The sequence below is a fragment of the Penaeus monodon genome, chromosome 7 (assembly GCF_015228065.2).
Source record: "Penaeus monodon isolate SGIC_2016 chromosome 7, NSTDA_Pmon_1, whole genome shotgun sequence".
Lineage (NCBI taxonomy): Eukaryota > Metazoa > Arthropoda > Malacostraca > Decapoda > Penaeidae > Penaeus > Penaeus monodon.
In genome coordinates this window covers 46,399,435-46,412,483 of record NC_051392.1, presented here as the reverse complement: position 1 = coordinate 46,412,483, position 13,049 = coordinate 46,399,435, and the positions used below count along the sequence as shown (strand labels likewise).

Below are 13,049 nucleotides of genomic sequence, written 5' to 3'. Positions count from 1 at the left end.
GGGAAGGGTTTTACGAAACTATGCTGCTGTTGTTAAATCAAAAGACAGAGCTACCATGAGTTTCACCAGGTGTGAATTAAGAGCTCGTGTATATATACATATTATGACTAAAAATAAGTAATAAAATGTTGATACTTGATTAAGTTTAAGTGCTGCCAGTAGTTAAAACTTTCACGATTTCTGTGGGAGAGTAAGGGTACGTCTTTAGCATTCTTCCATTAGTAATACAAGGAAAATACACATCAAGCTGGTTTTGTTTTAAAACAAAACTTATTTCATGGAGGTCGTTGCATTGCAATTATGTCAGCGATGCTAACAGTAACAATAATGATGATGGCAGTAATAATAAAGCCGATTATGATTATGATAATAATAGTAATAATAATAATAATATCCATAGTGGTGACAGTAATAACAATCATGAGAGTGATAACAATATTAAGGACGATGATAATAATGATGATTGTAACAATAACAATGATGATAATGATAATAATGATAGCAATAATAGTGACCATAATGATAATGATAATAATAACAAAATTGATGGATCATAATAATGACGGCGTTAACAATGGTAACGATGATAATAATAATAATAATAATAATAATAATAATAATAATAATAATAATAGTAATAATAATGACAGTAATAATAAGGGTAATGATAATGATAATTATAATCATAATGATATTAATGATAATAGTAATATTGATAATGATAATGAAAGACTGATAATAATAATAATAAGGATAATAATGATAATACTACTACTATAAATGATGATGATGATGATAATAATAATAATAATAACAATAATAATAATAATAATAATAATAGAATAATGATAAAAGTAATATTCATAAAAATCTTGATACTAATTATAATAGTAAGAATGTTGATAATAGTAATGATAATGATAACAATTATAATGATAATAAAATGATGATAGTGATGATAATAATGATAATAATAACAATAAATAAAAATGATAATAATAATAATAACGATAATCATGATTATAATAATAATAATGATAAAAATAATAATAATAATATAATGATAATAATAATCGTGATAACGATAGTAATAAAAGCAATGATAATGATTATAATAATAATAATTATAACAATAATAATAATATTATTAATAATAACAATAATGATAAAATTAACAGTAGCACTGCTGCTGCTGATAATGATAATAATGATGATGATGATAATAATAATAATAATAATAATAATAATAACAATAATAATAATAATAATAACTATAATGATAATAATAAAGTAATAAAATAACGATGGTGATAATCATAATACTGATGGTAATAATACAAATACAAGAACTATAAATGATAATGATGATAATAGTAATAAGAACAAGATCACTGATAACAGTAAAGGCAAATAACGATAACAGTAATGACAAAGATAACCTTGGTCAACGAAGTTCTTTCAGTTGATGTGATGCAACATGCAACATTTGCTGATATTTGTACATGAGATTCAAACTTACAATGCAAATATTTTCCCTCTACTTAAATGAGGGAAAAACAAATAACCAGAAAACCGGCAGACGCAAAACACAACCAAAAAAAAAAAAAAAAGAAACGATAAATGGTAAGAAAGGCGATAAATAATAATAAAAACAACAGTTGCGCATCCCGGCCGTCACTTGTTCTGAGAGTCGCAGCCATGGAGGAATACTCGAGAGAACCTTGGTGAGCCAATTTTGGGGGTTTATGTTAGATATAAAGGTTGTTTTGATGCATAGATTAATGCGGAGGATATTTATTGTTACGGGGATTTAGGAAATGAAGTTGAAATCGTGGGAATAAGGCTGGAAATGTGATACTTGGGGAAGGGAAATGCCGTGCATCGTCTGCTGCCTGTTTGTGCTCGTGTGTGGTTATGCAATTTGTTGATCTTCTGGTCATGGGGATTATATTGGATTATTTTTCTGCTCGGGATAGCGAGAGGGACAGGGCAATAGATGTTTATATAATTATTGGTTTCTGTAAGATCGAAGATGAATGTTTTCTTTTGAGGACTTGAGGATAATGCCGGGAGATTGTTTTTGGTGTAATGTATTTTTATTATTGGCTTTGTTTTCATGTTAAGTTCGAGGTAGCATCTATTGTCTAAGTCTCAGCATTTATTTCTGCACAGGCCAAGGTAATGCTCTTAAAAGGAATAGTAAATTTTGATACTATGACCTCATAGCTTTGTGTTCCAGCAAAGCGGAATAAATGCCGCACATACATTTGTAGAGAGCTGCAGCCGGTAATATAATTTACAATAAATTGCTAGGGAGGTCAGTGATCTCTGTGTGATTAGAATATGCATAGAGGTTAGTTTGAGTGGACAGTATATAGGTGGAAGTTGTGGCAGAGTTGGGTAATAAAACTTACAAAGTGACTATATTTACTGTAATGTAATGAGATGTCTGTTGACTAATTTTACGGGAGTTCTGGTTATGTGCAGAGTGTGGAATTCTCACTCTACCCACAGTAGGGTAGAGTGCATGACCGACATGCAGGAGCACCCACTGCCAAGTCTGTCCGATGCTCTCTCATGCTGTCAATTCATGGAGGATTCTTTGTTCTCCTGGTTGGGAGTTTGTTGGGGGCACAGTCCAATGCATTAGACAATATAGTGGCTGATTACAACAGAGTGAGAATTCCACACTGCCCACGTGTGACCAGAACTTCCAGAAAAATTGTCAGTAGCCATTGCATTACTATACCATAAACTTAGCCACACCATAAAACTTAAATGAAATGATACAAACCAAGATAAAGTCCTTCAGTGGCCATATTTGTGCAAATGCCTCCAAAAGTGCTAGATTTAAAAGGACAGAAAATTACCTATTTTTTGCTAAGTTTCTCATCTTTACTGACCACAAAACTCATAACTGCAATATCTCAGGTAGTTCATGTATTACTACACAAAAATTGATTACAAACAGTCATTGAAACAATTGACAGAGTGTAAAAAAACACAGATGTTCGCACTCTATAAAAGTGTGTATTTTTTCAGCAAGCATTTATTATATTGATAGAGTGTATTGTACATATAACAGGGATCCAGGGGACGTAGGCCCTGGCAAGGTTTATATATGCCATGGGGGTCCAGAGTTAGAATGTTTTATCTAAAGACTAGGGCATGACCACAGGGTCCATGGGGCAGAACCCCCAGTCTAGGGGCATACTGCAGACTTTTGGTGCTGTTATGGCCATAGATTTTAATGAAAGGTTGATTTTATTCCTGTAGAGTTTTTTGAAAGTTGGCGTGTCAGCCTGTTAGGTTGCAAAGGTTGTGGGCATGTCCATGAAAGTTTCACAAGTAATTTTTATTATTTTTCTTGCTGTTTTTACATATTTTTGTTCTTAAATCTATTTCAGCTTGTTTTACCCCATAACTTCCTTTATATACGTCATGCACTCCCCTGCTATCGTGACTATAAAATCAAGATTGTCAATGAAAATGTTTTTATATTCAGAAAATAATTTTTCATACAAAATAATATTGGTTCGTGCATATATGGCCAATATCTTAGTTTCTCTCTATCATTTACCAAGACCAGCAAATCTTCAGGCAGGATAAGAATGATTCTTTACATAATGATAATTAGTAAAGGGTCAGAAGACTCTTGCTGTGATTTTGAAAATGGGACTTTTTTCTTGTATATGTAGTGGTTTCATCATTACAAATATACATTTATAACGGTTAATCTTTGTGGTATGAATGCACAATGCTTGGGATAATTGAAGATGCTCCTCTTGTAGAAACAAAAAGTTGTAGTTGTAAGTATAAGAAATAATCCTTAGACACAAATAATAACACCACAGTTAAGGAAAAAGAGTGGGGAAAGTGCCATTCACAGCCTAAGTCCATTCAGTGCTCCTGAGTTTCAGGTCCACCTTGCAATGCATACCAAGGTGAAAGCAATGTGCTCTGCCCCCCATCAACCTTCCCCTTGGGCAGTGCCAAATCACGGCAATTTATATTGTTGAATAAAATTTATGATGTGGAGTAGGGGACTTAGTTTCTGTAAAGAATTACTTTCATAAGTATGAGAATATAGCAGCCTGTCTACATGCTTCTCCTTGGCAATGTTATTTTTTCTCTTTCTGCATCAGTGTTTTTAGTTTTTTGCCATTTTCTAATGTCAATATTTGTCATTTGATATGCTGTATTCATATGGTAATAGACTGTTTTTATGCACAGACTCCATATCATATCTCTAGGTATTATATAACTCATAGCAATGATAATAATTTTTTTTATACTTTTGTCATTTTTTAATTCTTTCATAATCAATTTCCAGGAATACAAACTGTACCACCACTCATGCTGGACAGGAATAGGCTCATGAGTATGGAAATATCCTCCTCCCTATTGCTGGTGTTCTCCCAGTCTTGGCTTATGGATGGTACAATCCACACTCACTAATATGCTCACTGAGTCTATTCACCTTGCAAGAGCTTTATGCACCCATGGCAAGTCATTCCTGTAACTTTGGCTTTCAACCGAAATTCTTATGACAGCAAGTTCCCATTGAGCAAGTCCTCAATGATGGCATGTCCATGCGAGCCATCCCACAAGCCTAATTTTTTAATGAATTGTTGGGTTAATGTATTGTAATATTTTTATACTTCTTTAATGTGTTTTAACAGTTATTCAGATCATTCTTTACGATAATCTGCTGCGTGTGTATTTTCACAATTGGGAAATATGATAGTGCTGAGAGACTCCTTTCTCTGAAAAGCATTGGTGAAAAATTTTCCCAATTACAGTGTTGTGTCAATTCTAGGTCATATATGTAGAAGAAACAGACAGTAAGTATCACAGGTGGATATCGGAGCCCAACAAATATCTCAAATGTCTAAAAAAAAAGTGTAGTTAGATGCTAAGCAATTCAGACAGTTGATGGAACTGAAAAAAAGTTTGGCATTTTGCTATATAATAGTATGTGTTTTTTAGCAAGCAGATCATATGTAGAAGCAACAAAATTGTATCTCATCTACTTCAAATTGTTTAGCCTGGGTGCCCAGGGTTGGATGTATGGACCCTATTGTATAATGACCATCTGGGATTATAGGGCTAGAAAATATTGTATAAATGCCCTGGGGTTGCAGGAGGACAGGTGGGATATATAGTTAGGACATATCTACTACTGGGGATATCAACTACTGGGGCCTTGGGGGTAGAGCCTTATGGCTAGGGGTTTTGGTGGTTTATATGCTAGTAGATTTTACCCTGATATATTTCATATCCTCCCCAATTATCTGGACTATCATATGAAGAATATTGAATGATCATCAGATTCCTTCTCATCACACAAGAATGATTTGATGATATAAATGTCTGTGAAGATGAATTGTCATATACCAAAAGATTATGAAAATATCATTAATACCTATTCAGCATGACTATACAAATGTATAGAAAATATGCATTTTACCAATATAATAGAAATTTTGAAACATGAGATTGATAACAACTGTTCATGCAGTTATATGCACAAATGAATGTTATCTAACCCAACATAATCTAATATATCCTGTTCATACCTGTTATATGTTTGCTTATCATCTCCAAACTTAATCCTTTGTCATCTTTTCTCATGACAGCATTTGACCCAGAATCCAGGCATTAGGCTTAGTTGAGTGGCAACTCTCCTGGGTTTGTGGCTTGTAGGGCCAACAATCGTATGTGGTCATGGACGGTGTCAAGACTCTTTATGTGTATAATAATTTTTTTGCCTTTTTGCCATTTTCCGAGATCTATATTTGTCATTTGATATATAGCAAGAAAGTAATAGAATCTTTTCATTGTACAGACCTACAGTAATATAAAAGTAACTTTCTGTTATTGGTGTAATTAAAAAATATTTTGGTAATATTAAATTTTATGTAATGCATCCTGTGCTGCTGATCATGGCTGGCAGAAATAGGACCATGAGCATGCAAATATTGCTCTTCTAGTCATGGCTCACAGATGGTACATTCCACACTTGTTTACTGATGGAAATAATACCAGAACCCCTTTCTAAATGTCCACTGAATCTAATCACCCTCCCAGAACTTTGTGCACTTGAGACGAGTCATTCCTCTCAATGGTGGCTTTCAGTGGAAATTCTCATGACAGCATGTTCCAGTCACCTCAGTCCTCAGCCAATTTTTTTATGACGGCTTATTTGTGTTACCTGACCCTCAGCCAAATGTGATGGTCATGTCACCTGGATCTAAAGGGTTAAGAATGAACAAAACCATATAGTGTGCATGTGTACACCTATGAACAGAGTCTACAGGTTTCTGTAAAAGCTCTGTTATTTTATCTCTTGGTTGGTGTATTTTTTTATTCAACATTCCATATTAATAATAAGCAAATAAGTAATAAGCAAATACTGCATATGGATGGCTTTGGTTAGTTTATGTGGTGTACTAGAGCTTGGTAATCATTATGCTGCATGATATTTTTAAATTTGTGAATTGCAAAACATTTAAACCATCTGTTTAACATTTCTTTCAAAATTTGTATTTGGGGAGAACTTGGAACATAGTGGGGAATGATCAGCATAGACTAATATATATATATATATATGTGGGAGCCAAAAAATATTCCAGAAAAATAGAATTTTAAAAAAATATGATGGGTGATTATTAATAAATAAAAATATTACTTTTTTTTATTGTGCACATGGCATTATCTGCTTGCAAACCAAGCACATGGACTTAATTTTTGCAGGTCATTTTTTATCCTTAAAACTACATTTTTATAATTCCTGCAGTAACAATACCATCCTGTAACCTCCTTCCCCTAGGGTTTCCATTTCATCTTATACTATAGAAATGTGTTTGTGATCTGTTTCTATTTTTCTTGCAGCTTTTTATCATGTTTATATTTCTTTATTGCATTATATAGTGAATTTATGTTTTATTGCTGTGTGGCTGACGATTCTGTCACCACATTTTCCATGTCCCATACCTGACAGTTGAACATGGTTCTCTTAAACCGGGGGACTTTTCCTTTTTGTTTCCTTTAAAAACTGGGATTGATTTTGCTAAGGGGAATAAATAAGGCTGAGGATTTGTGGTGTGAAAGGTGTTAATATTCTACATATACTAAAGTAGGGCACCAAAGTCAATACATTGCAAAATTTTGATATCAGTATTGTAGAAGCGAACATAAAAAAGGCTTTTTTTGTTAACAGAAAACAAATTACCTTACTGGAAGAATGAACAGGGGACTATAGGAAAATTGTGCTACTTTTTGTCATAATAATACATGCCTGCACAGGCCTAACCATTTGAGGCAGGTGATCTCAACTAAACACCTTTGTATGCTTGAATGTCTTTTGTTACTTATTATATTTCATAAACATCAAACAGTTGATAACAAACTTCCAGCACTTCCTTACAGGTGCAAATAACAGGAAATGTAAGACCCTTTATGAGCCTCTTCAGGCCCACTAGATGCTTCTGTGATTTTATTTTTTGAGGGTTGACAGAACAAAGAAAATTTGGAAATCAGTGTGCCATATATGTCATGCATGTCCAAAAAGTCATGAATCAACTCCACATGTTGAGCTGCCTTTTTTTTTAAGGGAGGGGGGGGAGTATGTAAACCTTTCTAGATATACATGCCATAAAAGGAAGTTTGGATTACATTCTATGGTACAGTGCATTTGGTAAGTTACGAGGAAGATGTTGGACTTGGCCTTATGTGATACACCAGCAGAGTTGTTTCTAAAGGGAGGAAGGTTTAGAGCCATCTGTCACCAGCTGATCCATTTTGTATCATTCCACAAAAGAAGAGGACAAGCAGACTGTATATTGCAAACTTTACCTCATGCACATAAAGCTTGTTTGTTTAATGTATTGTGCACTCAGTCCTGCTTAGTGCTATTTAAATTGTGCAACAATTGCAGTGTGACCTAAGTTTAGCAAGGGAGGGTCTATATATGAATTTGATATATTTTGAGGGGATGGTATGGAAAAATATGTAAAATGTTGTGTTGGTATTATTCAAATGTTCAAGGCTGAAACACTTTTTATTGTAGGTCTTGTTATGTGCTTTCTCATTCTTTCCACTCAGAAAAGAATAAAATAATAATAGTAGTGATAGTAGAATAAAAATAGTACGGATCTTGTTTAACATCCATTAAAATTTACAGCCCATGGCGAATTGTGGACGATTGTGGTGGAGCCTTCACAATGGGTGTGATTGGTGGAGGACTGTTTCAGGCCATCAAGGGCTTTAGAAATGCACCAAGTGTAAGTATTGTTTTTTTATGGTTTCTCTAGCAGAACCTGCAATTTGTGGAAAAAAAAATTATATTCCTTATTTTTGTGACCCACATTGTTGTACCTTAACCCTTTGGCTGCTACTAAGAGGCAGAGAAACATTCCCAGAAATGTGCATGTTAGAAATAAAAAGTAATTTCTGAAACAATTTACTGCATATTACTGGTGTGATAAAAGTATGAATTTTATAACTGTGACAATAAGATACTTAAAAAATCAGAAAAATTGCATATTTAAAAGGAAACAGCTACAATAAATGAATTTGAAAACTAACTTTTCATACTTGTCGAGAGTTCCTCATTAGACAAACAAGTAACTGAAATCAGTCCAATCCTTGACAAGTTCTATACATTACAATCCATGTTTCATTTCTTATTGTGGCTGTGTCCTTTTTATCTTTGTGCAAATATTATTATGTTTGTGTTCATTGTTAAAGTACACTTCAGGAAGTTTTTTTTTTTTTTTTAAGTTGTATTAATGTAATTTATGTTGACAAGTGGTAGATTATTTAAACAACTTCAGATAATTTGTGTTTATTTCTGTTTTGACAAAATCTATCAAGCTTATTTTTTTGAGGGTGCACTAATCCCCACCCCCCTCCTTTTTTTTCAAGATAAATTTATAGTTGTTATATTCCTTTTTTTTTTTTTCTTTTTTTAACTTGCTCTTTTTGCATTACAGGGTTTAAGCAGAAGATTTACAGGCAGTTTGGTAGCTGTGAAACAGAGAGCACCTATTGTGGGTGGTCAGTTTGCTGTGTGGGGAGGGCTTTTCTCCACCATTGATTGCTCCCTGGTGTACATGCGGAAGAAGGAGGACCCATGGAATTCAATTATTTCCGGTGCTGCCACTGGGGGAATTTTGGCTGCCAGAAGTAAGTGAATGTCGCCTTCTTATTTCACTCCTTTTCTAATGTCGTAAAGTATTTCAGATTAGTTGCAAATGGTTTTTGCTTTGAATTGGTGAAATTATACATTTATATTAACCCATTTCTGACGGGTAGTATTCATAGAGGCCCAGGCCTCGCTGCCAGGGGCTTATATCGTCGCCCGATCACGTGCGACCACTCATGCCAAATACCAGCATCCCATGCCGTTTCTTCGTAATACTACGAAGATATGTTGCATTTTCAGTTTTCATTATTTTCTAAAGTCTCTACTTGCCAAACTTCCTGATAAATCGAGAAGTTGATCATTATTCGGTCTATAGTCCGAATAAAATAAGCAGTGTGTGGCATCACGGAGTTGAAATAGTTGGTTTGTTGTGTTTTTTTTTTTTTTGTTGCTTGCTAAAAATGAGAAAGTGTTAAAACTGACTTAATCACACTTTCAGTGGCAGAAAAATAATCTTTTGCCATGATTGTAACAAAAAAAAAACTCATGAATGTTCATGGATACACCATGGCATGTGCGTACATGCCCCCGGCAGATGGTCCCACCATGCCATGGCATGTGCGTACATGCCACCCGTCGGCAATGGGTTAATATAAATGAGGGGGATTTAGAAAATTTTAATGATGTAGAAATTATCAGAGTCAACTCTGTATAAAAGCAAATGTAAATAACTAGACATGTTCGAGTACTTCTGTAAGGCAAATCAAGGTGTTTGTATTACAGTTATATGAGCTACACTGAAGATGTTAGGGTTTAGGGATAGATTAGGGGAGCATTTTGGAAAGAAGGGGTTGGGAACTGGTGGTTAATGGGTCTTATTACAAACAAACAAGAAATTTTTAGATATAGAATAAATAATGTATACAAAGTGAAAAGGATCAAAATTAATGTATAGGTATATAATAAATCAAAAATGCTCATTAGAAAAAGTCAGTTCATAAAATTGGATAAGGAAAAATGTATTTTATTATTATTATTTCTTTTGAGAAAGGCATAAATAATTTTAGCTTGTGCAGAAAAAAAAGAGGTGTAGCACTTTGATGGCTGTTTCACCAGCTAGTGAAAGTTATGTCAGAAGATTTCTTGAGCCTCCAGCTGAGGTTAATTCATAGCCTACAGATGACTTGGTGGTGGCTCTGGGTGATGTTATTCACATCATGCTGACTTGGGTGCGGCTCAAGGTAATGAGTCATTCATGCCAGGTTACAGTGATGCATGCATTACATTTTATGCTGTTCTTTATGAGGGACCCACATACCCTGGGGTATTGCCTGAGGGAGAATAGGATGTGTAATTTTGTATAAAGGGTGAATTTTAGCACATAAATAATTCTCCTGCCATGGGCAGATGTCACGCACCAAAACATGACACACTCTTGCTGCTGATTTGTGTCAATCTCCTCACATCAATTACTCACACTATCATTTGCTGCTCTGTCAGTGTGATTGTCTTGAAGTATGAGAAACAAAAGAGAAGTACTGAAGCCATAGCAGCAGCAGCCTTGTTGAGCACTACATACAATCTCTTGTTTTCTAAAAGTAAGATTTATGAAAATGAGTGACACAATTTTTTTATCCCTCAATGATAACCACATTCATTCTTGAAATAGGCTCATATTACCCAGAGTAGAGACCAAGTGAACCCCATACTCTCCCGAAGCTAATGAGTTAAAGGTTAACAAACATTAATAGGTAAATGTTTCAGAATAGTGTATTAGTTGTTAATAGTAGGTAATCTATTTTTATCTTTCCTTATATACTGAGATGAATGTCATTCCTTTGGGTAATGCAGGCCTGGTGATAAGGAGATTGTTCAACCTGCAGCAAATCCTTTTAGTTATGATGCATAATTTTTTTTCTTTCTTTCTCTTTTAAATATAATTGTTGATTGCTACTAGGTGGAGGACACATGAAGTAATTTGCTATTGCTTACCTGTTGATTTTTTAGAGGTAAACATTAAGGATAATAAAAATTGGATGTATACAGTTAATGGAATTGCTGCAAACCCTTCACTTTTGTTCTTGTGAAGATTGTGCCTTATATTCTTATAATTAAATGATGTGAGATTTTACGCCGGCCTTTGAGTGAGAAACGAGAAGTAGGGGAATCATATGTTTTCTACATACCATCTGACATGATAGATTTCACACAGCATCTCTAGTTTAAGATCAGGACATATTAGAATATATAATCAATAAGTATGGGTGGGCAAACTATAACTTATTTTTCCTTTAATTCAAAGATACACCCTTAAGTTAGAAGTACAAGGGCAGCATACCTAAGTAGATGACAGATTTAGTGAATAAAATGTGTAAAGTTAATAGCAGAAGGAAATTTATAAAATATGCAAGAAGAACCGAACTGATATTGAAAACTTTTTATCTTCAGATGGTGTTGCAACTATGGCAGGCAGTGCTGTCATTGGTGGGGTGCTCTTGGCCATGATTGAGGGAGTTGGCATCCTCCTCACTCGCTTCACCTCAGAACAGTTCAAACCTGTTGCACCGGGAGAAATGGCTGATCCTTCAGTTCTTGGACCACCGCAGCCTCTTTCATTGAATCAAGACACTAATTATCAGTAAATTAGTGCTTTGGGGAAAGAACCACCATCCCTACAAAAGAAAGGATATTTTACTTAAATTGTGAGCTTTGTGACTATATTTAGAATGTTCATTCTAAATGATCATTTACGTTCAGTTCACAACATTGCTTTGAAAATGTGGTTGTACTCTTTCAACACCATAAATTATAACATCTTTTCTGTGTAAAGAAGGATTTCTGCTTAAGTTCTCTTTAGTTCCATTGTGCAAATTCAGAAACTTGTAATCAATTAGAAATGAGAGGAACTGTGTGTGAAAGTCAATATTAAAGTAGGGAACTTACCTTTATTTATAGCAGCCCTCATCTTAATAACTTCATATGATTTTCTGAGGCAAGATGAGGGCAGCTATGAACATGGAGAATAATCATATATATATATATATTTTTTGTTAAATCCAGTCTTTTTTTTTTTTTTTTGATGAAGATGATGTGTCAAGTATGAAACTTAAGGAACATTTTGTAAGTTAAAAGTGAAGGATAGAATGATTCTTCGACTTGCTTTTATGAAAAGCTTTATCGGATGCTTTTCCTTCAGGTAGCCTGAGAGCAACTGTATTATTTGCTTCTACCTGAGAGTAAAGCTATATGAATATATTATGTACATATTGTATATTGTCATAAGATATGCAGACATGTCAGATATACTATATCTGAGTCTTAAATACCTCTCAGATTGTAATAGTATGACAATGTTAATGCCTTATTTGGGTGTTACAAATTTAAGTATGTACTTTTGACTGTAACTGTTGATTTTCTACAAAATAATAAAATATTCTTTATTTAAAATACTTAGTTTCAAAGCCTGATCCAAATACCCAGACTTGCAAGCTCTTCCTTTAGGAAATATGTAGAACTGGTTGAGGGTAATTGTTTTATACCTGAGACTCACTGTTCATGGTTAACTCACAAAGTATATGCCATCATGTGAGCAGATGCAGATGTGGTATATTAGTGGACTAAAAAAATTCCTTGTATTTACTCAAATTCATTTTACACAAAAATATGAATTGCATTTCTGGAGTCTACACTAAGAAATTTTAGAACATTATGATTTTCTAGTGTCCTAGATGAACTCTGGTACAGTCTGTGCTATGTCCTCTACGTCTTCACCCGAGCTTGCCTAAATATAGGGTACACATCCATTAGGAGTTGGAGATATACCCTTCCAGGACTTTGGTAACAGCAGTACTGCCCATGCCTGATATAATACCCTTTTTCATGAATTCTCACAGTCCTATTT

General features: G+C 34.1%; 1 protein-coding gene across 1 annotated transcript; it reads left to right on the top strand.

Annotated features, from left to right (window-relative positions):
* Positions 1–1,646: 1,646 nt before the first annotated feature.
* Positions 1,647–12,595, top strand: LOC119575396 (mitochondrial import inner membrane translocase subunit Tim17-B-like). Its single transcript, XM_037922985.1, has 4 exons — positions 1,647–1,724; positions 8,186–8,285; positions 8,997–9,189; positions 11,597–12,595. Exons 1-4 carry the CDS (start codon positions 1,699–1,701, stop codon positions 11,788–11,790), a joined length of 513 nt encoding a protein of 170 aa, XP_037778913.1. The 5' UTR covers positions 1,647–1,698; the 3' UTR covers positions 11,791–12,595.
* The last annotated feature ends 454 nt before the right edge of the window (positions 12,596–13,049 follow it).